The sequence below is a fragment of the Bubalus kerabau genome, chromosome 2 (assembly GCF_029407905.1).
Source record: "Bubalus kerabau isolate K-KA32 ecotype Philippines breed swamp buffalo chromosome 2, PCC_UOA_SB_1v2, whole genome shotgun sequence".
NCBI lineage: Eukaryota > Metazoa > Chordata > Mammalia > Artiodactyla > Bovidae > Bubalus > Bubalus kerabau.
In genome coordinates this window covers 190,743,018-190,768,101 of record NC_073625.1, presented here as the reverse complement: position 1 = coordinate 190,768,101, position 25,084 = coordinate 190,743,018, and the positions used below count along the sequence as shown (strand labels likewise).

General features: G+C 52.1%; 1 protein-coding gene and 1 non-coding gene across 4 annotated transcripts in view; both read right to left on the bottom strand.

Moving 5' to 3' along the window:
• Positions 1-12,289: 12,289 nt before the first annotated feature.
• The window catches only part of TRPM2 (transient receptor potential cation channel subfamily M member 2), a 50,472-nt gene continuing 37,677 nt past the window's right edge, over positions 12,290-25,084 (bottom strand). For 2 of the 3 annotated variants that reach the window (XM_055569795.1, XM_055569796.1), the window contains 13 exons: positions 24,802-24,985; positions 23,582-23,763; positions 23,228-23,360; positions 22,468-22,555; positions 22,219-22,306; positions 21,459-21,616; positions 20,770-20,846; positions 20,486-20,587; positions 17,549-17,635; positions 17,011-17,116; positions 15,485-15,586; positions 14,193-14,309; positions 12,290-13,544 (listed from right to left, as the gene is read on the bottom strand). In XM_055569795.1, coding sequence (XP_055425770.1) covers positions 13,419-13,544; positions 14,193-14,309; positions 15,485-15,586; positions 17,011-17,116; positions 17,549-17,635; positions 20,486-20,587; positions 20,770-20,846; positions 21,459-21,616; positions 22,219-22,306; positions 22,468-22,555; positions 23,228-23,360; positions 23,582-23,763; positions 24,802-24,985 — 1,550 coding nt within the window. In that variant the 3' untranslated portion in view covers positions 12,290-13,418. Of the gene's footprint in view, positions 13,545-14,192; positions 14,310-15,484; positions 15,587-17,010; positions 17,117-17,548; positions 17,636-20,485; positions 20,588-20,769; positions 20,919-21,458; positions 21,617-22,218; positions 22,307-22,467; positions 22,556-23,227; positions 23,361-23,581; positions 23,764-24,801; positions 24,986-25,084 lie in introns of those variants that run through there. The other variant, XM_055569797.1, reaches the window with a different exon arrangement.
• Positions 15,547-15,587, bottom strand: LOC129645153 (Z6 small nucleolar RNA). Its single transcript, XR_008711241.1, has one exon. It is a non-coding gene; the product is annotated as a Z6 small nucleolar RNA (small nucleolar RNA).

Here is a 25,084-nt window from a genome sequence, read left to right as displayed (position 1 = left end):
CTCTTGGGATCTGGGCGGGGCCGTGGGGGCGATAGAGCCCCGCCCCTGCCCAAGTCCAACCCCGTCCCTGGCCCCCAGGTTGGGGGCCATGAAGGCGATGGAAGGGATAAGGTGATGGGGGATGGAGGTGCCAGCAGGGAGGTTGGAGACCCTTGGGTCAGTGCGAAGACCCTGCTGAGCCTCCCTCGCAGGTCTGGTGCCAGCGGCAGCCAAAGCGTTAATGGGGTTAGGTCTCCGTCCCCCTGAGTCTCTTCCTGCCTAGCCCCCATATCCCCACTCCCACCCCTCCTCCCCGCGTCTTAGGGCCCTTGCATGGGCATTCCGAGGAGCGTAGGGAATGTGGGGATCGAGCCTTTTAAACTCGACCTGAGCCATTCTTAGGGTTTTTTTTTTAAATGACAACTTGATTGAGGTGTAATTGTTATACGATCAAACACATATTCAAATTTGGTACGTTTTGACGTTTGTATACACCCGTGAAACCATCACCACAAAATACTCCAAAATTTCACCTTTTCAATCCATCCCCTCTGATGCCCATCACCAGGCAAGCACAGACCTACTCTGTCACTAGATCAGTTTGCATTTCCTGTAATTTATATAAATGGAATCGTAGATATGTACGTTTTGTCTAGCTTCTTTCACTCAGAGTGATTACTTTGGGTTCACCGGGTGCTGGTGCATTTATCAATGGTTATTCCTTTTAGTGCTGAGTAATGAGGCATTGCATGAATGTTCCACAGTTTGCATATCCACTCACCTGCTTGTGGAGATCTGGGTTATTTCCAGTTTTCTGCTATTACAACCAGAGCTGATATGAACATTGTGTACAATCTTTGTTTGGACAAATACTCTTGATTTCTCAGATAAATATCTAGGAGTGGACTGGCTGGCTCTTATCGTGGCTTATGTTTAACTTCTAAGAAGCTGCCAAAGTGATTGTACAATTTTACATTCCTGTTCTGTGTATGCTCCAGAGCAGCACCAGGACTTGGTATGGTCACTGTTTTTAATTTTAGAGATTCTAATAAGTGTGTAGGAGTACATTTCATTGTGGTTTTAATTTGTATTTCACTCAGAACTTGAATGTCTTTATCTGTTTGTTTTCTGTCTATCTTCTTTATGGAAGTGTTTTGTTCAAATCTTATACCCTCTTTTAATTGAGTTGTTTTCTTATTGTTGAATTTTGAGAATTCCTTATGTATTCTGGATACAAATCCTTTACCAGACATGTGATTTGTATATATTCCTCTGATTCTGTGGATTGTCTTTTCATTTGGTTAAAAGTTTTTCAAAGAGAAATTTTTAATTCTGATAAAGTTCAGTGTATCAATGTTTTCATTTTTATGGCTCATCCTTCTTGTGTCATAAGTAACAAATCTTACATATTGCACTTACATTTTGCATTTGGTGTGAGATACAATTTGAAGTTTATTTTTTGTGCAAATAGATGTCTAGTTTTCCAGGACTGTTTTTTTTAATGATCCCTTTTCTACTGAATTATCTCTGCATCTTTGTTGAAAATCAGAGGTCTGTATTTGTATGAGTCTATTCTGTACTTTCTATATTCAGTTGGTCTATTTGTCTATTTTTATGTAAATGTTCCAAGCTGTCTTTGTTACTTAAGCTTTACAGTAATTCTTGAAGCCAAGTAATATAAATCTTCTAACTTTGTTTTTCCATAAAGTTCTTTTGGTCATCCAGGACTCTTTGCTTTGCCTCATGAATTTTAGAATCAGCTTGACAAATTCTACCAAAAGAGTTTAGTGGGATTTTGTTTGGGATTGTATTGAATCTACAAATCAGTTTAAGAGAATTAACATCTTGACAATATTGTGTATTCCATTCTATGAACATGGTATATCTTCTCATTTCGAGGTTCTTTTATTTCTTTCATATGTGTTTTGTAGTTTTTGGTTTCACACATCTTTTGTCAGATATATCTAATTTTTTAATGTTACTGTAAATGGTATTTTAAGTTCAATGTATCTTTGTTAAAAGCTAATATATGGAAATAAAATTGGCATTTGCATACTGATCTGGATTTTGCTAAACTCACTTATTAGTTACTAGAACTAATTAGTAGACACCCTTTTAGTAGACGCCTTAAGATTTTCTGCATACATGAACACAATTGTGTTATCTATAAGTAAAAAGAGTATTACACTTTTGTTCCCAGTCTGAATGTCTTTTACTTCATTTTCATGCCTAATTGCACTGGCTAGAGCCCTAGTTCAATAATGAAAAGGAGGAGTGAGAGCAGATATCTTGTTCCTCTGGACCCTAGGGGCAAACATTCAATCTTTCACCATTAGGAATAATGTTGACTATAGGGTTTTGCAGCTGTCCTTATCAGCATGAGGAAGCTTCCTTCAATTACTGCTGCTGCTGCTGTTGCTAAGTTGCTTCAGTGATTATTTATTTTCCGTCTACTTGCTACCTAATAATTGAGAGAGGTGTACTGAGGTTCCTGAGATCTGTCTGTTACTCCTTGAAGTTCTATCAGGTTTTTGTTTCATGCATTTTGAAGCTTTATATTCAGATTAGTTTGTCCTCTTGATTAATTGACCACTTTGTCATTATGAAAAGAACCTCCTTATCCCCAGATTCTTTGCCCTGAATTCTACTTTTCTGACATTAGTAGCCACTCCAACTCTCTTTTTTGATGGATTAACATCAAAAGATGAGTTACCTTCCTCCACTCTTTTTGCTTTCCTGTGTCTTTAAAAAAAAAAATTTATTGGAGTGTGGTTGCTTTACAATGCTGTGTTGGTTTCAAGTATACAGCAAAGTGAATCAGTTATACATATACTTATGTCTTTTTTTTTTTTAAAGAATTCTTTTCCCATATAGGACATTGCAGAGAATTGAGTAGAGTTCCCTGTGCTGATTAAAATTGGGAGATTAGGATAAAACAGGTAACTGAGTGTGCTGAGGGGATGACAGAGGATGAGAAGTTTGGATGGCATCACCGACTCAATGGATCTGAGTTTGAGCAAGCTCCAGGAAATGGTGAAGAACAGGAAAGCCTGGCATGCTGCAGTCCACAGGGTAACAAAGAGTTCGACGTGACTGAGCGACTGAACAACAACCTGTGCTGTTCAGCACGTTCTTATTAGTTATCTATTTTATATATTATAGTGTATATCTGCATAGTTACCTATTTTATCCTAATCTCCCGATCTATCCCTCCTCCCTCCTATGTCTTTATATTTAGTTTCCTTAAGGATTTCCATAGAATCAAAGTATCATCCTCAATATATTTATGAACTGCTAAGGGAGAAATAATAGATTTACAGTGAAGAAACACAGCAGAAACTACCTTATGTATGTGACTAAGGTTAATATCATCAGTAACAAGACAGGCTGGCATCATGTAGCTCCTGATACATGGACTGAGAAAGACACAACATCACTTCTGTGGTATTCTTGCCAAAAAGGCACGATCTCTTTCTAATGATAAGAACACACCAGACACACCCAAATTGAAAGGCATTTTACAAAGTGACTGATCGGTTCCAAAATGGAAAGATGAGAAAAGACTGACTCACTGTTACAAACTGGAAAAGACTAAGGGAAAATAGCAACTGCATGGGATGTGGCGTCCTGGAACAGACCCGGGCACAGTGGGAAATGCGGTCACACCAGGTTTGATGGTGTAGGTGACATCCTGGCTCTGACCACCCACATCCACGGGGTGATGAGCTCCCATCTGTCCCATTTCTGCCCCATTTGTCCCTCGGCTCTGTTCCCTTTTCCTCTTTTCCTACCTTCTTTTGGATTGAGTATTTTATGAGCCCATTTTCTCTGTGTAGTTAACTCTTAGCTGGGACTCTGCTGTGTCGCGGTTGCTTTATGGTGTGGTATCGATTATACAGTGGAAGTGAGAGATAGATTTAAGGGCCTAGATCTGATAGATAGAGTGCCTGATGCACTATGGAATGAGGTTCGTGACATTGTACAGGAGACAGGGATCAAGACCATCCCCATGGAAAACAAATGCAAAAAAGCAAAATGGCTGTCTGGGGAGGCCTTACAAATAGCTGTAAAAAGAAGAGAAGCGAAAAGCAAAGGAGAAAAGGAAAGATATAAACATCTGAATGCAGAGTTCCAAAGAATAGCAAGAAGAGACAAGAAAGCCTTCTTCAGCGATCAATGCAAAGAAATAGAGGAAAACAACAGAATGTGAAAGACTAGAGATCTCTTCAAGAAAATCAGAGATACCAAAGGAACATTTCATGCAAAGATGGGCTCGATAAAGGACAGAAATGGTATGGACCTAACAGAAGCAGAAGATATTAAGAAGACGTGGCAAGAATACACAGAAGAACTGTACAAAAAAGATCTTCACGACCCAGATAATCACGATGGTGAGATCACTCACCTAGAGCCAGACATCCTGGAATGTGAAGTCAAGTGGGCCTTAGAAAGCATCACTACGAACAAAGCTAGTGGGGGTGATAGAATTCCAGTTGAGCTATTTCAAATCCTGAAAGATGATGCTGTGAAAGTGCCGCACTCAATATGCCAGCGCATTTGGAAAACTCAGCAGTGGCCATAGGACTGGAACAGGTCAGCTTTTCATTCCAATCCCAAAGAAAAGCAATGCCAAAGAATGCTCAAACTACCACACAATTGCACTCATCTCACACGCTAGTAAAGTAATGCTCAAAATTCTCCAAGCCAGGCTTCAGCAATATGTGAACCATGAACTTCCAGTTGTTCAAGCTGGTTTTAGAAAAGGCAGAAGAACCAGAGATCAAATTGCCAACATCCGCTGGATCATAGAAAAAGCAAGAGAGTTCCAGAAAAACACCTATTTCTGCTTTATTGACAATGCCAAAGCCTTTGACTGTGTGGATCACAATAAACTGTGGAAAATTCTGAAAGAGATGGGAATACCAGACCACCTGATCTGCCTCTTGAGAAATTTGTATGCAGGTCAGGAAGCAACAGTTAGAACTGGACATGGAACAACAGACTGGTTCCAAATAGGAAAAGGAGTATGTCAAGGCTGTATATTGTCACCCTGTTTATTTAACTTATATGCAGAGTACATCATGAGAAACACTGGACTGGAAGAAACACAAGCTGGAATCAAGATTGCTGGGAGAAATATCAATAACCTCAGATATGCAGATGACACCACCCTTATGGCAGACAGTGAAGAGGAACTAAAAAGCCTCTTGATGAAGGTGAAAGAGAAGAGTGAAAAAGTTGGCTTAAAGCTCAACATTCAGAAAACAAAGATCATGGCATCCTGTCCCATCACTTCATGGGAAATAGATGGGGAAACAGTGGAAACAGTGTCAGACTTTATTTTTCTGGGCTCCAAAATCACTGCAGATGGTGACTGTAGCCATGAAATTAAAAGATGCTTACTCATTGGAAGGAAAGTTATGACCAACCTAGATAGCATATGCAAAAGCAGAGACATTACTTTGCCAACAAAGGTCCGTCTAGTCAAGGCTATGGTTTTTCCTGTGGTCATGTATGGATGTGAGAGTTGGACTGTGAAGAAGGCTGAGGGCCAAAGAATTGATGCTTTTGAACTGTGGTGTTGGAGGAAACTCTTGAGAGTCCCTTGGACTGCAAGGAGATCCAACCAGTCCATTCTGAAGGTGATCAGCCATGGGATTTCTTTGGAAGGAATGATGCTAAAGCTGAAACTCCAGTACTTTGGCCACCTCATGTGAAGGGTTGACTCATTGGAAAAGACTCTGATGCTGGGAGGGATTGGGGGGTGGGAGGAGAAGGGGATGACAGAGGATGAGATGGCTGGATGGCATCATGACTTGATGGACGTGAGTCTGAGTGAACTACGGGAGTTGGTGATGGACAGGGAGGCCTGGTGTGCTGCGATTCATCTGATCTGATCTGATTGACTATCATTTCTCATCACAGTCCCCAGAGGTCACGTCAGCTCACCCTACTTCCCAAATAGGGTTGGAGCCCTGAGGGCATGCTCTCCCCTGGCCATGTAGTGGCCATGCAGTGGACGTCTACATGTGTAGGAACCCCTCAAATCTCACTGTCAAGTGTCTTTTAAGAGATTAAAGTAAGATAAGCCATGAAACTGCTGCAATGTTTTTATTATATAGTAGACTGAAGAGGGGAGCCCCCAAATTATGGAATATTTTAAATAGTTAAGTTAAACAAATCAATGTGATTACCACCCAAAACTACAGCATGGGTGTGGATACATCCTGACATTATTATGCAGTAGGGGAAGGGCCAAACACTCAGAGTTCCCTCTGTGATTTCTCTTTATGGAAAGTTCCAGAATAGGCAACACGGCTTGGTGGCAGAGGCGGGGAGGGGAAGGGGTTCGAGGGGGCTTCTGGGCCTGGGTGTTCTGTGTCATGATCTGGGTGCTGGTCGTCAACATCAGTGAAAAACCCTCCAAGCTGCTAGGCTGCAGATGTGTGCAGGTAACTGAGGGCATTACTCCTCAGTAAAAGAAAGCAGGGATGTGCTGGCTACGTGTATATTCACAGATGGTCACACGTGTGGGTGGTGAATACAGCAATGGATGGATGGGTGGATGGACCCATTTAGGGCATGATGCTGTCCTCCTGGTCCTCATGGGCTGTGGCCTCACTGGATGATGACATCAGAGTCCCTGCAGGAGGGATGGTAGCCTGCCAGGCCCAGGCCACAGGGCCCTGTGAGAGCCTGGCTCACTGTCCACTCTGGACCACAAGTCTGCTCTCAGAAACACCAGCAGCCTTCTAATGCCATCCTGGCCACATGGTCCGCCCTCTCACTGTAGCTGCCCTCATAACTGTAATTGGGCTCCAGGTCGATTATCTCACCCATTTATCCGCCCAGAATCCAGGCCTCCTGACCCAAGGGACAAAACACGAGGCTCCCACTGGTTAATTGCTTCCCCGTCAGGCAGGTTGTTTTTGCTAGCGAGGGCTGAGTGAATCTCCCTGGGGATGAACCAGGAGGAGCTGCAGCCACAGTGGTGGGATGAACAAATATCCTAAGGTCGAGACCCTGCCTCCCCAGGCAAAGGCCTCAGAGCAGCCTGGGACGGGCCCTTCTGGGGTGTGGCCGGCTGGCTTAGTGTGTGCTGCCACCTTGCTCTCCCACCTTCCCATCCACTGCACCCAGCTCCACCCTCAGCAACCCTGGCCTCCACACTGATCCCTGCTGGTCCCAGTTCCTGCCCTTGCCCAGCTGGGGGAACCCTAAGCCAGAATCCTTGGCTTGCAGGGCACTGCTGACTGCAGCCTGCTCATGGGCAGGGGCTGGAACCACTCAAAGAGAGAAGACCCAGGACCCCCCTGCAAAACCTGCTGCCCAGAACCACACAGGCAGGACCTGAGCTCGCAAAGAGCCTCCATGGATGGACTGTCAATGGTAAAACTATCCTCAGCAGCCTGGGCCATTCTCAGCTCCTTCTAAGCCCCCAGATTCCTGGATTTCCTGAAATTCCTGGATTTCTGGGCCTGAGCAGCACCCCCGAACTACAGCCTATCCAGTAGATCTGGGAATTCCACAGCAGTCTCGCCTGCCCCGCACCAGTACGCACACCCCCTCCCCTGGTCTCTCACTCTTCCTCTTGTCCAAGTTTTGTTGATTTTGTTGTTCTTCTTCAAGAATTGAGTTTTGAATATATTCACCATGCCAATTCTTAATTTTTCCCTCTTTGGTTACATCTGATTTAGTCCCTGTCTGAGCCCCTGTCTGAGCCTCTGAGCCTCTGTTGATTCTGTAGCTATTTTTTGAGCTTTTTGAGTCATAAACTCAGATAATTTACTTTCACTCTTGATTTTCAAATAAGTGCATTTAAGGTCTTAACTGTTCCTTTCTGAGACTTCCAGCCACATCCCTAAGGCCGTGACTTGGACCCTCTCATTGTCTTGTTCTAGCTGCCTCAGTGCAGATCTCTGGCAGAGGTAGAGGGCGTGGAAGCATGCACAGCCCCCACTCTGGGCATTCCCTCAGTGGCACCCAGCCCACAGGGCTCTCTTGCTCTGAATCCTAGGCAGTGGGCTGGCCCTGGACCTAGTGCTAACTGGAAACCCGGGGCCAGTGACTGCTCTGCCCCTGGAGACACGGCCCCTCCCCATTGGTCCTCTTGCCCAGAAAACTAGAGCATCCAGAGTAAGGACAGAAGCCCCCCATCCACGAAGGGCTGAGGGCAGGGGCGAGGACCAGTGTCCTGCCCTGGATACCGCTTGGGCTCCTCCCAGCTGGTCAGGGGAACAGTCACTCACGTCCCAGGCAGACACCTGGACCCACTGAGGTATTTCCTGTCCTCTTCTGGTGCATGGCCACCTCCTAACAGCACTCTTCCGGTGCTGTGGGTGGAGTGTGGCTGCAGTGATGGAGCTGCCTTGGGAAGTTGCTGAGACCCCCTTGGTGGTGTGATGGACGCTCACTGCTGTGAATATTCCGTGTCTGAGAACAACATGTCACCTGGACCTTGTTGTTGGGGTGGGTACACAATCACACACACACACCATATAACGTGCGTACATAGATGTGCATGTTATACATCCTTTATTATACAAATATGTATTATACATATTGTACCCAAATAAATATATTGCACACAATTTATATATAAACAAATATATGTGGAGGTGAGACATAATGTACATGTATAATATATAACATGTATTTATATATACATACACACATGTATTTATAAATATGCACCACCCTTATGGCAGAAAGTGAAGAGGAACTAAAAAGCCTCTTGATGAAAGTGAAAGTGGAGAGTGAAAAAGTTGGCTTAAAGCTCAACATTCAGAAAACTAAGATCATGGCATCCGGTCCCATCACTTCATGGGAAATAGATGGGGAAACAGTGGAAACAGTGTCAGACTTTATTTTTGGGGGCTCCAAAATCACTGCACATGGTGATTGCAGCCATGAAATTAAAAGACGCTTACTCCTTGGAAGGAAAGTTATGACCAACCTAGATAGTATATTGAAAAGCATTACTTTGCCAACAAAGGTCTGTCTAGTCAAGGCTATGGTTTTTCCAGTGGTCTTGTATGGATGTGAGCGTTGGACTGTGAAGAAAGCTGAGTGCCAAAAATTGATGCTTTTGAACTGTGGTGTTGGAGAAGACTCTTGAGAGTCCCTTGGACTGCAAGGAGATCCAACCAGTCCATCCTAAAGGAGATCAGTCCTGGGTGTTTATTGGAAGGACTGATGCTGAAGCTGAAACTCCAGTACTTTGGCCACCTCATGAGAAGAGTTGACTCATTGGAAAAGACCCTGATGCTGGGAGGGACTGGGGGCAGTAGAAGGGGACGACAGAGGATGAGATGGCTGGATGGCATCACTGACTTGATGGACATGGGTTTGAGTGAACTCTGGGAGTTGGTGATGGACAGAGAGGCCCGGTGTGCTATGATTCATGGGGTCGCAAAGAGTCGGACACAACTGAGCGACTGAACTGAACTGAACTGAACCATATGTAATATGTAGGTAAGGGGCTTTCCTGGTGGCTCAGATAGTAAGGAATAACATCTGGATTCAATCCCTATGTCGGAGATCCCTTGGAGAAGGGAATGGCTATCCACTCCAGTATTCTTGCCTGGAGAATTCCATGGACAGAGGAGCCTGACAAGCTACAGTCCACATGGTTGCAAAGAGTCAGAGATGACTGAGCAGCTAACAGTTTCACAATATTCAGGTAAACATGCTCACAAACACTGCATAGAATGACCTCAATCCTGTTGATTGCGTTATTCAAATTTTGCCCTATTTTTTGTTTGCTCCTTGATTTCTAAAAGAAAAATCTTAAACATTACTGTGAGTTTGCCCATATTTCCTGGAATTTCTATCAATTTTGCATTTCTTATTTTAAAAAATATGATGCTAGATGGAAGCTTGTGTTCAGTTGAGTCTTGACTCTTGTGACCCCATGAACTATAGCCTGCCAGGCTCCTCTGTCCATGGGATTCCCCAGGTAAGAATCCTGGAGTGGGTTGCCATTTCCTTCTCCAGGGGATCTTCCTGACCCAGGGATTGAACCCACGTCTCCTACATCGGCAGGTGGGGTCTTTACCATTGAGTCACCTGGGAAGATGGATAGCAGTTCACAAAACTGCTACCTTCTTAATGGATTGGTACCTTTCCCCACTCAAACTCCCCTTTGTTCTTAAAAGGACAAACTCAAACCTTAAGTTCTGTCCTCTGCTGGACCTGCATCCACACCTTATCTTTGGAGAGTGTTTGGTGGGCTGACTCCCTACTATTGTCAGCTGAAACATGTCTCTTTGGGGTGATAGAGGAAAATATACAGAAAAGAAGAGAAATTTGTTGTTATCTTTTATCCCAATATGCAACTCACACTTTGTGTGTGTCATAATTGCTGATACGTTTTGATTATTTCCTGCCACCTTATTCCATGTGAAACATCTTCTACTGCTATTTTCTCTCTTTGACTAGATTTCTGCTTGGTTCCTCTGGTGGCCTGATGTTATTCCTCTCTCTCCATCCTCTGGAGGTTACCTGGGCTGTGATATACATTCGCAGGTCTCACTGCCCGCATTCTTTCCCCGGCACTGTGACGGGCAGCATCTATTTCTTCCTTGTGACAAGAGGAGACCTTCTCTACTTGTATTGGCTGCGTTCATTCCTCTGCCCACTCCCAAGGACACAAGCTGGGATTTCTACAAGAATGATCATTAAATTTTCTTTATACATCATGCCTCAACAGTGGTAAAACTTAGCTCTACATTTAGTAGTTTTTTTGCTTCCGCAGAGCTCAGTCTATGTGTGAAATGGGTCCTTCCCTCTCATGTTCTCTGCCTGCCTTTTGTCTGTAGAAAAACTTTAGCCATGAACAAGTTTAATCAGAGAAGTGAAAAAATACAAAAGCAGAGGAAAACAGTCAAATGGGACAAAACAAAAATAGTCAGGAAGCTGAGTCAAGGACCTTTAGTTCTTCCTCCAGTGCTATAGAGAATATTCTGAGCCATCCTGTGAGCTGTCCTGTAGATACTGAAACCCCTACCAGGTGGAGAAGTTAACCATTGATGCATAATGACCAGAGTGTAGCTATGACATAAGCTGCCACAATTCCAAGAACTGGCCTCAAGGAAATGGGAACAAGCCGACCCTGGAACTGAAGACTAATGTACTTGAGACAATCTGGGTGATGCTGCTCAGACCACTGAAGACCAATCACCAGATGACAGTCAGAGCTGACTGCTGTTTCTGTGAGGAGTCCTTCCCTCTGTCCATGAACGCTCTTGCCACTGATTGTCAGTAAAGTGGGGGAAGTCAGCTTTTGGACAGGTGTCCACCCTCCCCCCCGCCACCCCTGTTGCTGGCATCCAAAATAAAACAAACTTTCCTTTCCACCAACCTGGCCTCTTTATTGTCTTTTGAGCAGTGAGCAACTGGACCCCGCTTTTGGTTATGTGTGTGTGTGTGTGTGTGTGTGTGTGTGTGTGATGGACTAAATGTCTGTGCTGTTGTTTAGTTTCTAACTCACGTCCGACTCTTTTGTGACCCCAACGGACTACAGCCCACCAGGCTCCTCCACCCATGGGATTTCCCAGGCAAGAATACTGGAGTGAGTTGCCATTTCCTTCTCCAGGGGATCATCCTGACCCAGGGATCGAGCCCACGTCTCCTGCACTGCAGGCAGATTCTTTACCACTGAGCCACCAGGGAAGCCAGATGTTTGCGTCCTGTTCGTGTTTGACACCTGTTTGTATCCCTTCCCTAAATCCCTATGTTGAAGCCCCAATCCCATGTGGCTGTATTTGGAGCAAGGACCTCTAAGGAAGTAAGGTTAAATGAGGTCATAGGGTGGGGCCCAGACATGGCGGCATTTGTGCCCCTGTAAGAGAACTAGAGACCCCTCCTTCCCTGCACACTCCAAGGAAAGACCACCTGAGGATGTGGAATGAGGCGGCCAGGGACAACCGAGGCAGAGGCTTCAGCAGGAACCACCCTGCCCACACCTGACCTCCACTCCCAGCCTCTAGATCTGTGGGAAAGTGAGTGGTCTGGCTGTGGTCCTTTGTTACGCAGCCCAAGCTAACTAAGACAGTGTGTTTCGCTTTTCTGTAATTCTTCTTTGAGAAGTTCTTTCAGAAAGGATGCATGAGAAGCACGTTCAGACAGTAAAGAATCTGCCTGCAATGCGAGAGATCCGGGTTTGATCCCTGGGAGGGGGAAAATCTCCCTCCTTCCTGGAGAAGGGCATGGCCACCCACTCTCGTATTCTTCCCTGGAGAATTCCATGGATAGAGGATGAGTGAGTTACAGTCCATGGGGTCACAGAGAGTCGGACACGACTGAGCGAGTAACTTTCTTTATGAGTTTTAAATGTCTTTATTTGCTGCTGCCACTTAAGTGCTAGTTTGGCTGGATCTGTAATTCTAGATTAAAAACAAACAAACAAGTACCCCACAGTGCCTGAGCACCTGCAGGGTAGGGGCAGGGGAAGGCATGAGCGGCTGAGCCCCAGGTTGGAGGCTGGAGCTGGGGTCTAGGAAAATGAGGAAGAGGGAAGGTGTGTGTGTGTGTTGGGAAGGTCGTTGATTGGAGGAGCAGTCATGAGTTTGGACTAGGGGGCTGTGGGGTGTCCACAGGAGATCCCCTGGGGCCCCGGGAAGCTTGGTTGTGGCTGGAAGACGTCTTGTGACTCAGGCACAATCCCCCACCACTGCTCATGTCTGCAACTCCATCTGAGGGACAAACAAGAGACCAGTGACTCTGGTGGGGAGGGCGGGTTTGGTGCGGGGTTTGCACAACATCCCAAGGCTGCAGACAGTCTGTGAGGTACTGATGCTAAACTGGGTGGCCCCTCAGTCCACACCCACGACCCACTCCTCCCTGGAGGAGGGAAGAGGGAGCACCACGTGCAGGAGAGGTCCTACCCCCGGTGCTTCTGCGTCCTGCCCGCCTGGACCTGGGACAGCACACAGGCAGAGACCTCCGCAACCCAAGAGGAGGTGGGAGCTTGCCCTCCTGCCCCACCACGGGGCTCAGCCCCGATGGTCATGGAAACTGGAGTCCCAGGCTGCCCCAGACCAGGTGAGGGTCCCAGTTAGGGCACGGTGGAGGCCCTCTTGGGGCCGTGGGCCTGAGGAGGAGGCCACAGGGAGCGCTGACTCTCCGGGGAGCGCTGGCCTGGGGCAGATGCACCGCTGGTGGTGGACGTGCTGCTCAGAGGATGTGGCCAGGAGGGCGTCCACAGGCCACCAGCAGGCTCGGGAGAGGCAGTGTTGGCTGGCGGAGTCCCAGTGGCCACCTTGACCCTGAGGCCCTGCCTCGTGGCCAGAGCCTGCCTGTGCCCTGATCAGCTCTCCTCCCAGAGCACTCCAATGCCTCCAGTTCATGAGCTGGCCATGAGGGGCAGACACTCCCAGTGGGCCGTAGATGGACCAGCCCTGCCGGCCCCCACAGGGCCACACAGGCTGCGTCTCCGGTCAGTAGTAGGCCATGAACAAGGAGGCCACTTTCTGGAGGATGACCTTGTGGTTGTCATACAGGGGGATGCGCTCATCCACCACCTGCCAGCGAATGGCCATCCCCTCGTCACAGGAGTGCAGATGCTGCGGAAACAGAGGTGAGTCCTGAGTCCCTCCTGAGTGGCCCTGCCCTCACCCCCACACCCCGAACCCATAGACAGCAGGAGGGCGGTGGGGACCCCAAGGCCCAGCTCCCAACCCTGCTACAGACTGGCTAGTGACCGCTGCCTTTGTACTTCTACTGAACGATGCTAAGATCACCCCCTTCAGGCACAAATCAGAAAATGCTTGCAAAGCCCCAGAAACCTTGAAAGCGTGGAGGGTGCGTGGGTACAGCCTTATTCTGCGGTTTTCTGTCCTGCAGACAAGGCCTGGGTTTTGTTCCCTGGGACTTCCCAGCCCAGTTCCAGATTCGGGGATTGTAGGGGGATCGAAGTATACAGGACGATATCCCCACAAGAGTGCATGAACCAGCCTCACCTGCACATGAGCCCAGAGGCCCAAGGGTCCCCCTCTGCCCCACCCACCTGCTGCTGCCCTCTGGCCTCTCCTGGCTGCCCCCCCAGACCCTCTGGTACAACTCAAACCCCACAGCCCCCTTCTCTGGTCCTGGCCAGCTCTGGCCCCAAGCCAGGGAACCCCTCAGACCCCTCCCTGCAGACCCCAGGACCTCTCCAGAGCACTGATGGCCCCAGCCCCTGTTCCTCCAAGCCTGAAACCCAGGCCACGTACAGAGTTCAGCCTCTTGAGCTCCACATCGTTCTGGTCTGGGAAGTGGATGCTCACAGCCACCGTCTCGATCCAGGCATTGTCTGTGTTCCTGGGGTCATCCACGTATCCTTTGTACACCTGGGAGATAGCAAAGGTGTGATGGACCCCTGATCCCCTGGTTTTCTCCCAGAGGGAGGGCCCCAAGCCTTCTCTGGGTCTGGGCCACTGTGGGCACAGCTGTCCACCATGCCCCAGCCCCACCTGGCCTCTCCCTGCCTTGTCTTCCTGCCCCCAGCACGGCCTTCAACTTGACTGACCAATCACAGGGGGCCATGGCCTCGCTCGTCACCCTCTTGGTCTTTGGCCTGGGATCCAGACCTGCCTCAACTGCCCTTGGAAGGATTAAAAAGGACGGGTGGACCTCCAGACAGTAGGCTAAGTGAAAGAAGCCAGATACTGAAGGCCTCACGCTAAATGATTCCACTGGCAATAAATGTCCAGAACAGGCAAATCCACAGAGACAGAAGGCAGCCTCATGGGCGCCAGGGGCTGGAGGGGGGATGAAGCGGGTGACTGCTCAAGGGTACAGGCTCCCTTTTGGGGGTAACAACACATTCTTGAGCTAGACAGAGGTGGGGACCACACCAGGCTGTCTATGCACCAAACGCCACTGAACTGCTCACTTCAAAATGGCTCATTATATGTTGTTTAGATTTAACCTCAACAAATAAAGTTTAATTATTTTTTACTAAGTAGAGAAAATAGAGACGGCGATGCTCCCTCAGGGGCTGCAGCGGACAAACCATGCAGAACTGCTGGGTTTGTAGGTCAAGCCGTAAATATCAGCAATTGCCTACTTCATCCTGAGACGCAACAGAGGCGAACCAACAACTCAGACACCCACTTGGAGGACTGCTTAAATAAATCATGGCACAGAATGTTACATGGTTGTGAAAAAGAGCAAGGTGGATTCAGAAATACAGACCTAAAACTACGGCCTTTGCAAATTCACTGAAAAAGCAAGTTATGTGCTGTGCCCAGCTATGCTCAGGGCAAGAGTGAATGTGAGCCAGACAATAGGCCTGCCCTGGCCCAGGAGCCCTCCTTGATCTCGGGAGAAAGCCCAGACAGGGAAGGAAGGCGAGGGGCCCAGAGCCAGGCCACATGGTCCCAGTTCTCCCTCCAGGAGCTGTGGGCAGTGGGCTCGGAGCAGGCTCCCCACCCGGCTCCTGCAGCCTGCCCAGCAGCCGGCACAACCACACACCCCAGGGCCCAGATGCACAGGTGGGAGCAAAGCAGAAGAGCCACCTCACCTTCATGCCCTGAGTCAGCAGGCGCTCGAAGGAAGACCATAACTCTCTTCGCAGGACCTGCTTTAGCTTCCGGGGCAGCATCTCTCCTGGCTCCCGGGAGCCCTGAGCAGAGAGGGAGGCGGGGGCAGGTGGGCAGGGTGGTTTGGGACCTGTGTCCTCTGGCCACCCACTTGGCATGGGCAGTGGGCCAGCCCCCTGGAGCCTCAGGTGGATGAGCCTCTGGCAGCAGCTGCCTCGGGGCCAGAGTGACATTGCCCAGAGCCCACTGTCCATGTCAGCCCGTGAGACCAGGTGTCACAGCCTTTGAGGAGTACCGGGCACCATAGGGGAACCAGCACCCTGAACTCTGCCACCTGGCCACCAGCCAGAGGGCTGCGTCTCGTGTGTGTGCATCCCCACCCCACCTCCAGCCTCGGCTCCAGTGCGCTGGTCTCCTGGCCACTCCTGGAACACTCTGCCCTGGACATGGGCCTGCACCTGCACTCCCCTCTCCACCCATCTAGGGCGCCTCTCATCCACACCACATCTACTGCTCCAGCCTGGGAGACTCCCTGCCCTGCACTGCCTCGGGTGGCGGGACCTTCAGCTGTCCCTCAGGGGACACTGCTCGGAAGATGTCAAGAGAGACTGGAGAGGGAGGTTGAAGGGTGCTGGAGAATCCTCGGGGGGGAGACGGCCCAGCCTGGGCTCACCTTCCCTCACCTGGAGGGCACGGGGGTCGTGGCTGCAGGAGCCAGACCGCCCAGAGCCCTGGAATCCTGGCTGGGGTCTGAAGACCCTCAGGGGGTCTGCCCCACGCACACTCATTAACTTGCTGCCCCACCGAGTGGATGCCAGGAAAACCCAGCAGCTTCGTGCTGAGCTGGGGTAGATTATGGACTCCAGGGGCAGGCTCAGGGGAGGGGCCCCTCAGAGCTGCACGGGGACGCTGGCCTGGGACCTGTGGGTGCACAGTCCTCCTGTCTGGACCTGCCTGTTCTGACCCCAGAGTAACGACAGGGTTTGGGAGAGCAGAAGGCAGACGGACAGATCAGAATCCTAGTGGTTGGGGTGCCTGGTCAGGACAGGCCCAGCAGAACACAACCCAGTTATGTCACCATGAGCTCATCAGTCCTGCAAATAGCTGCTGCCCCGAGCAGAGGGCACGTGTATGCCCCGCCCTGCCCCGAGCAACACCATCCTGCCCTCGGGGCTCAGCTCAGGCCCCAGGGCCAGGGTAGGTGCGTGCCCAAGACGCCCACCCCCAGCCCTGAGCTCTGCAGGGGCAACCCCAGCCCTGAGCCTGGTGCCTGGACCCAGCAGGTGCTCAGTCAGTGCTTACGCTCCGAAGAGTGCCTGAACCCATCTTCACAACCACCAAACGAAGAGCTAGGAGAAAGCACTCCTTCTAAGGCAAGGACCAGCCTTTGTCATTCAGAACAGGGACAGCTTCCAAGCTGTCCAGGGCAGCGGCCGCTGGTGGCTGGTGACCTGTCGGTGGCAGAGAAGGCAAACGAGTGCAGGGCCTGGGACAGCGGGGGCCTCACCCCAGGCAGCATCCAGTGCTCGGAGGGGCCATGCTTCACCACCAGCACCTCCAGCATCTTCTTGACGTTCTTCCTGCAGATGGCACCATCCAGATTCCGCCTCCAGCTGCAGAAGGATGGGAGGGGAAGGGTCAGCCTGCCCCTGCCCCCGCCCCCCCCCCGAGGAGGCCACCGGCTAGGCCACTGGCACCTGCTCCAGGGGAGAGGAACCATCTGCTCCCATAACCTCCAGTCTGACCAGAACGGGTCAGCCTTGTTGGACAATAGTTTTCTACCAAAAGCCTTAAAGAAGCCCATGCCCTGGACCTAGCCCTTCCCACTCTGTCTCTCTGGAAGTGAAGGGTGAATTGGTATGGATATTTGTCTGCGTAGTGACAAAGTCCTCCCCAAGGGGCCTCTGAAGGAGGGGACCCACAGGGAAGTGAGGCAGCCTGTGGGGAAGAAGGATTTGGGCTCTCCTGGGGGCACCCACATTCATCCCCTGCCCCACCACGCGGTGGGGAGCTGGGCGACACTGTGCTCATCAGGGGCTACTCACCAGGTGATCACAGGCTGCAGCGTGTGATTGGGGCCGAAGCAGCTGAGGTCCCCGCGGCCGCGCAGTCCCGTGCGGCCCATGGGGTTCCTGGGTAGACAGGGGTCAGCTCAGCCCACCGCCAGTGGCTGGAGACCCCAGCCAGGGCAGCAGGCAGGGGCTCTGCAGGGGCTGTGTGCCAGCTCTACCTAAAGCTGCCCTGGCTCAGGGTTCTTGGAGCCCAGGCAGCTCCCCTGGACAGGACCAGGGAGGAAGCCCAGACCAGACCCCAGAGCCCAAGGCCCCTTGACCAGGCTGGGTGACTCTGTCATGCACTGGGGCTGTCCACTGCAAACCCTGTTTGTTGGGAGCTCCAGGGTGGGCAGTGGCTACCTCGGGGTGGGCTGGAGAGGAAAGGGGCCTCTGGGAGCAGAAACGAGCCCCACAGCAGATGTCCCCCCAAAGAGCGCCTGACTGACCATGGTGCCGTGCCCGAGGGCCTCAGCTGGCCTGTGAGCATGCATCAATGGTCCCCCTCCTCTGCCTGTGACTCTCGGCACTGCTCTCTTCCTGCACACTGTATCCCCCTCGCCAATCCCCTCCCCTGTCCAGGGCTGGAGACGCACCTGGTCACCTCAGTTTCCCTGCCCCACTCATCTCTACCACCCCATCCTGCAGCTTATACCCCAGTGGTCACCCCTTGTTGGGGGCCAGAGTGAGGCACTCGGCCCATGGCAAAGGTCATGAGGAAGGAGGCTCGACATACGCAAAGGCAGGATCGAGCCTCAGGAGTCCCCCTGGAAATCCTTGAGCATCTACCCCCATAACCAGAGCCTGCCTACTTTACTACTTTGTGCTCTCACCTACACCTCTGACTTGACGGGGGGCTGTCCCCCACCACCTCTTTCGGAGAAGGAGTTAACTTAGAGCTCCAGTTAATAAAAACTCCTGGGCGTGACAAGAGTGTTTTAACCTACAAACTCCTCTGAAGGTTCTCTAGCCTGCCTGACAGGCTTGTCCGGCCACATGTGATTGCTCACAGCCTCCCAACCATGAGAGGCACGAGATGCTTTAAACCTTCTAAAAACAGGTTCCTTAGAAAAGTTAGAAAACCATTAGTATAAGTATAATGGGCTGATTAGAAATTGTATTGGTGAAAGGTTTTTCATTTGTTGAGCCAATGTTTGTTGCTAAGTCTCCACATCCCCTGCCCTTACACACATTAATGAATATATAGAAGAAATAAGTATTAACCTTTGATATAAATCACGTTAGACCTTAGGCTAAGTAAATTCTTTCCTTAATTAAAACCCACTACACCCTCACCCTATAGGAATGTAACTTTATTTGGGTGGCATCTGTTTTAAGAATAATCACCCCTGGAGAAATAAGTGTCCTGGTTGACTGACCGCTGTCACAGGGAGAGGGTCATAAATTGTCAGCAGGCCCCCCGGCCAGAAGATGATGTAACACCCCTAAGACCTCTGTATACATTTGTATGAAGCACCTGACTTTGATAAAAGTCAGGACTGCTGACCCCGCGTGACTTTTGCATAACATCTCAGTGTATAAAAGTAGACCATGGAAAATAAAGAATTGGGATCAGTTTCTCGAAATACTGGTCTCCCCATGTAGCTCTCTCTCTCACTCTGGCTGAGTCTCCATCTGGAGCTCGGAACCCACCAAGCTTACTAATTTTGCCTGGGCTTCTAAGATCCGACCGGGGAGGCCTCAGTGTCTCCTCTCCTTCGGGAGAACGGAAGGACGCCTGTGGCCTACGTAAGTGGTGCAAACTTCTTGTCTTGAAGTTTTATTGGTCTTCCGCGTAAACCAAGCTACTCAGCCTCTTTTCTCCACTGAATTTTCCTACTGAGCTATCCTCATTCTATTACTCTTTATACCTCTAATTAATATCTAATTGAAGCTATTGTATCCTGATCCTCGCCGATGCCGTCCCCGCTTCGAACTCCCTGGATCAGCCGGGGCTGGACCCCGGCAACCCCTCCCTGCTCCAGAACATTCCCAGGGCCCACCACCCACCTCCTCGCACAGGCAATTTCCCTCAACAACCGCCTGCTCCTTGGGGTCTCCAAATCCCAGCTGACTGTGATCCCGTCCCCGGCCTCCGCCCTGGTGGTGCAGCCTCCCCAGCGACCCTCAGACCCCAGGCCAGCACACGGTAGGCATCCACCAAGTGCCTGCTGGGCCTGACGCCACAGGTCCCCTTTCATCTCTATGCTGATTCCACACCTGTGCAGTGGGGCATACTGCCCTACAGCACAAGCCTGGAAATGTAAGCCCAGCAGCCCTTTAACATTGCCCCTGCTTTACTCTCACAATGGGGTCCACGTTTTACCCTCTTTCTACACCTCAGGAATGGAGGTCCTAAAAGTTGTGTCAGAGAACCGGGGCACAGTGCCCGGGCCAGCAGGGCCAGTTCACAGTCCCCACCCCTCCACACGTGTCCAGGGAGACTGCCAAGTGTGGGCCTCCAGGGTTGGTAGAAAGTACTTTATGTTGATGTTTCTTTCTTCCATACTTTGTTTATTTTTATCAGAAAAATTTAAATCAACCCTGAAAGTTCATTGGAAGGACTGATGCTGAAGCCGAAGCTCTAATACTTTGGCTACTTGATGCAAAGAGCTAACTCATTAGAAAAGACCCTGATGCTGGGAAAGATCGAGGGAAGGAGGAGAAGGAAAGCAGAGGATGAGATGGTTGCATGGCATCATCGACTCAATGGACATGAGTTTGGGCAAACTCCAGGAGATAATGAAAGACAGGGAAGCCTGGCATATTGTAGTCTATGGGGTCCCAAAGAGTTGGACATGACTGAGAGACTGAACAACAAATCAGAAAAACACCAACTTTGCTGGAGAGGAAGCCTGACCCCAGAAGGAAAACTGCAGATGTGGCTGAGGAGGGCTGGAGAAGGGCTGGAGCGGGGGGCGGTACACTCACAGAGGGAGCCCATCCCGCACTGTGTAGACTCCATGGAAGCTGCGCCGGTCCAGTGGTCCGTCCACCGCATTGTAGCTGATCCTGGACAGAGGTTCCAGGGCACTGGAAGGGAGAGGAGAGGTCGCATCCCCAACAGAGATGGCGGGAGGCAGAGTGGCCACAGTGACCCCTCGTCCACCACGGGGCTCCTCCAGCCACAGGCGACCCCAGCCACATGCCTCCCAGCATGTCCCAGCCCCCACGGAGGATGGGGTGCCCATCCAGGCAGGAAGCAGGGTACTCACTCCCCCACAGGGTCCACCAAGTCCTTGTCCTTCCTGTCGGCCGTATAGAAGGGCGGGTTGTACATGAGGAACTCCGTCTGCGGGACACAGGGACTCAGACGGTCACCACCCCAGGCTGGCCGTCACCCAGGACAGCTGACTGCAGAGCTCTGGGAGGGCCCAAAGGACACGGAAGTCCGAGCTGGGCTGATCTCAAGACACACACACCTAGGTCAGCCATGGTCGAGGGGAGTCTCCCCAGGCGGGAGTACGGGGGGCTAGGCTGGACTCAGAAGGAGGAGTCCCCTGGCAGAGACTGGGGAGGAGTGACAGCCCGGGATGTGCCAGGAAAACCAGAGAGAAGGCCTGGGCGGGGGCGGGGGGGGAGCACACCCCTAGGCCTCCTCCTTCGCTCCCTCTCACTCTCCACCTCCATCCTCCCCAGAATTCAGAAAGGGGATAGGGGCTGTCCTCTGAGGACGGGGGCTTGAGGACAAGTGGGGCAGTGGACCCTGTGTGGATAGCAGCCCAGTGTCCAGGTTCATGGCCCAGCTTTACCCCTCAGGTCTCATGGATCACGCTTCCCTCTTCATCTGTCCCTCATGGCCCTTCGAGGCTGCAGTAGGCTCAGCCACCCTGGGGCCCAGACCACTCCCCCCAGGACACTGGGCCCCTGCAGCCTGGTGGGTGAGGCCAGGACAGGCACTCACCTTCCAGGGCACCTTCTCGTTGGGCACCGGGAATCGCAGGACAGAGCAACTCGGGTAGAGCAGGTGCCGGGCATTCACGTGGTAGGTGTCACCTGGGTCCTCTGCCTTTGATCCACTGTCCAGCTCAGGGTCCCACCCCACTGAGGCCTTCTGGGGTGCTGGGAATGGGGACAGGGACAGGGCCACCCTCTGAGGTCCTTTCCCCCAAACTTCCGGGCCGCCTCCACCTCCCTGAGCCCAGTTTGAAAGTCAGCCACAAAGACAGCACCCTCCCCAGGGTTCCCATCACTGCAGCCCAGGAGGACCAAGGCCTGGGCTCAGGCCCCCGTTGCCTGGGGTAGCTCCCAGCTGAGCTCTTGGTAATCAACATGATGCACAAGCCCTTCCAGAAGCCTGTCCGGATGAAAGGGCAGATGGCTCCTTTGGGGCCAGCAACAGCCCAGGAGGGTTGCTCATAACCATCTCTTGGCGGGCTGCAAATCGGAGCAAAGACGTGCTTTCTGTCACCCAGTCAAAGTGACTGGGTCTCGGGTCTGCTGGACCTGATGCACACAGGGAGGTCAGGGGGCCTGGGACAGGCTACCTCTGGAATTCCCCAGCCTGGTCAAGCCGGGGGACTTGGCCACACTCAGCACATGTAGCCGTGGGGTGTGTCAAGCATCCCAAGGTGCTGGGGCTGCTCCTCTCCACTCCACAGACACCCAGACAGAAAAGAGCACAGGTGGGTAGATACCAGCCACTGGCATAGCCACCCACTCACCCAGAGTGGGGACACCTTCTTCTGAGCCAAAGCCACTGTCCCTCAGGGCCTTCACAATCCAGTGCAATGCTGTGGCTGTCTGAGCCACCTGGAACGCTCGTTCAAAACAAGATTGGTCAATAGGTGCCCGCACACGGGATGCCCAGCTCCCCACCCCCTCTTCCCCAGACAGCCACCCAACACCTGGGGCTTGGCCAGAAGGGCCATCGGAACCGTGCCCAGAAACAGAGGTCCCAGCCCGGAGCCCACCTGCTCCTCCAGGGAGGCCAGTCTCTGCTCCACAGCGCCCGACTGCTTCAGATGTGCCATTTCCAGCAGGCGCACCATGGAATCCACCCTGCAAGAGGACACAGCTGAGGCCCGCGGCCTTCCAGGGGTCTGCGTGTGAGTGGAGAGAGCCTGGTGCCCTTTGCAGGTTGGCAGCTTATCACATCCAGCAGCACAGGCTCCTTCGGCTCTAGTTTCAGGCTTCTTGATTTGAAAGGTTACACTCTACGGTTTCATAGAGAATGAGCACCGCCTAGTGGCCCAGGGGAAGATGGGCCACCAGAGATGCCCCAGGCTTACAGGGCCACCTGACAGCCCCAGGGGTGTGGCTGGGCCAGAGGGGCAGGTGTGCAGAGCACACACACCTGGTTCCTCACCTCAATATGCCTACAGGCTGTCAGTCACAAACTCAGGAAGGACAGAGCGGCCTCTGGGCAGAGGAGGGTACGCTGCCTCCGGGTACCAGTGGGGACTTTGGAAGGAGGAGGGGACACTGTGGTTTCGGAAATGTTTGCTGGTTTTGGTCTTAGTTTGCTACAATGTAGGAATTGCACCCAAGTGGGCCTATGTGTTCATAGGAAGAACACTTCCACAGCCAAGATCCATCCAAACACCCCGGTCTTTTCCCCCGGCGTTTCTAAGCCGCCTTCTCCCAGAGCCTCCTGCTCCACAACAAAGTGACAGGCATTTCAGGGACCACAGGGCTGCAGTGTCAGCCCTGCCAAGATCCCCGGCCCCGTACTTGTCACTGACGTCCTGGATCTTCTGCTCCGGCCTCTGCTTCTGCTGGAACTGCTGTTCCTGCAGGTAGTTCTCCTTCAGGTAGATCTCCCAGGACAGGAGGGCCGCCTCCTCTGTCTTCTCTAGCTTGTTCTCTGTCCGGGGAGGGGAGCCTCTGACCCACTGGGGGCCCCGCAGGGAGTGGCGGAGGAGCCCACCCACGCCCAAACCCCAGTGGGCTGGCGGCAGTCCGGGGGCCTGAGAGGACTGCATGTCCCCTCCCCCACCCCGAGCTTCCGGGATGCTCAGAGGAGCTGCCCCCCGATCCCGGCTGCACCCCAGACGCGGCTCTGGGGACGAGGGAGGGACAGCTTACTGAACTGCTTATGCCGCTCAGCAGGGATCTTCAGCATGACCCTCTTGATGATGAGGTGCAGGTGGCTGAGGAGGATGAAGGGGGGCGGCGCGGGGGGCCTGCCCTGGTACTCCTCAATCAGGTCGTGGCGCTGGAACTTCCAGATCTGGTCCGTGTGCTCCTGCACCTGCTGGAAGGTGTAGCTGCAGGGGGCGGGGAGCACTGGTTACCAGGAGCACGGGCCACGCAAGCTGGGTTATGCACAACCGTGTCGTTGCCTGAGTGTGCGCCGTGACTGCCCACAAAGGCACGCCAGGGAGGGCGACCGGGACACAGGAAAGGCAGCTGAGCACCCTGGGGGCCCAGAGGAGAATGAAGAAAGACCTAGATTTTAGAGCCCATAAACCTTGCTAGAGAACAAAACAGACCCTCATGTGTTGGGAGATGGATGGTGTCCTGCACTGGACCCTAAAAGGGTCTGATTCCCCCGAATCTGACAAACAGAAGAGACAGTGTCTTCAACAGGCTGACATGCTCGTTCTCCACACCCTGTGTCTCATGCGGGTGGAGGTCAGCTGGCCCGGATCCCTGACAGAGGTCCTCGGAGGAGGGGAGGGAGGCTGGGCAGGGCTGAGACACAGCCGCTGCCCGCCGGGCCTCTGGCCTCTGTCTATCACAGCCCAGCACTGGGGCAGGGTCTCTCACTGTTCAGAGCACACGGAAAATCAGCAAGTGGCGACCTCATCACCCTAGCTGATGAAGAGAAGAGAAACAGTGCCCAAACTGGCCACAGGTCCCAGGGGCTCTTCTGCAGAGGCCGGGAGGGGCCTGAGGGGGTGGCAATGCCCTGAGCCACAGGGTCGGCCTCCTGGGCACCACAGTCAGGGCCGGCCCTATGCGCCTGCTTTACATGGAGAGCAAAGACAGGTCGTCTTGCCTCACAGGATTCTTAACAAGTGTGACACACACGCCTCCACCCCCAAAGATGACCTCAGCTAAGTCGCTGCCCCTCATCCACCTCCCTCTGCTGGGTGGGAGGAGTGAGACTTCAGTGCCCCTCCCCATGGTCTCTGAGCACAGGGCCCGTGGGCTGCCCCCCAACAGTTGTGCCCAGGTTGGATGCCACGATCACCAGGTCAGCCCGGGCTGAGCCAGGTCCTGGGTCCCAGGCTCCACACCATCCACACCACCCTGGGGGCGGGGGCAGGCAGCAGGGTGTGTACCCCGCACGTGGCACTCACTTGAACATGGCGATGAGCAGGTTGAGCAGCAGGATGTTGGCGAAGAGCAGGTAGAGGCAGAGCAGAAGGACAGTCAGCCACTCGGGGAACATGGGCTCCTGCCGCGCCTGGTCGATCTCGGGGCACTTGGGCTTGTAGGGGTCCGTGCCATCGGGGCTGCACTGGTCTGGTTTGAAGTTCACGCCTGGGTCGGGATGAGGGGGCAAGTGAGTCCAGAAAGCCATGTGGAGTCACAGGGGCCCTTGGGCAATGACCTCACTGGCCTGGAGCCCCGCACATCTGG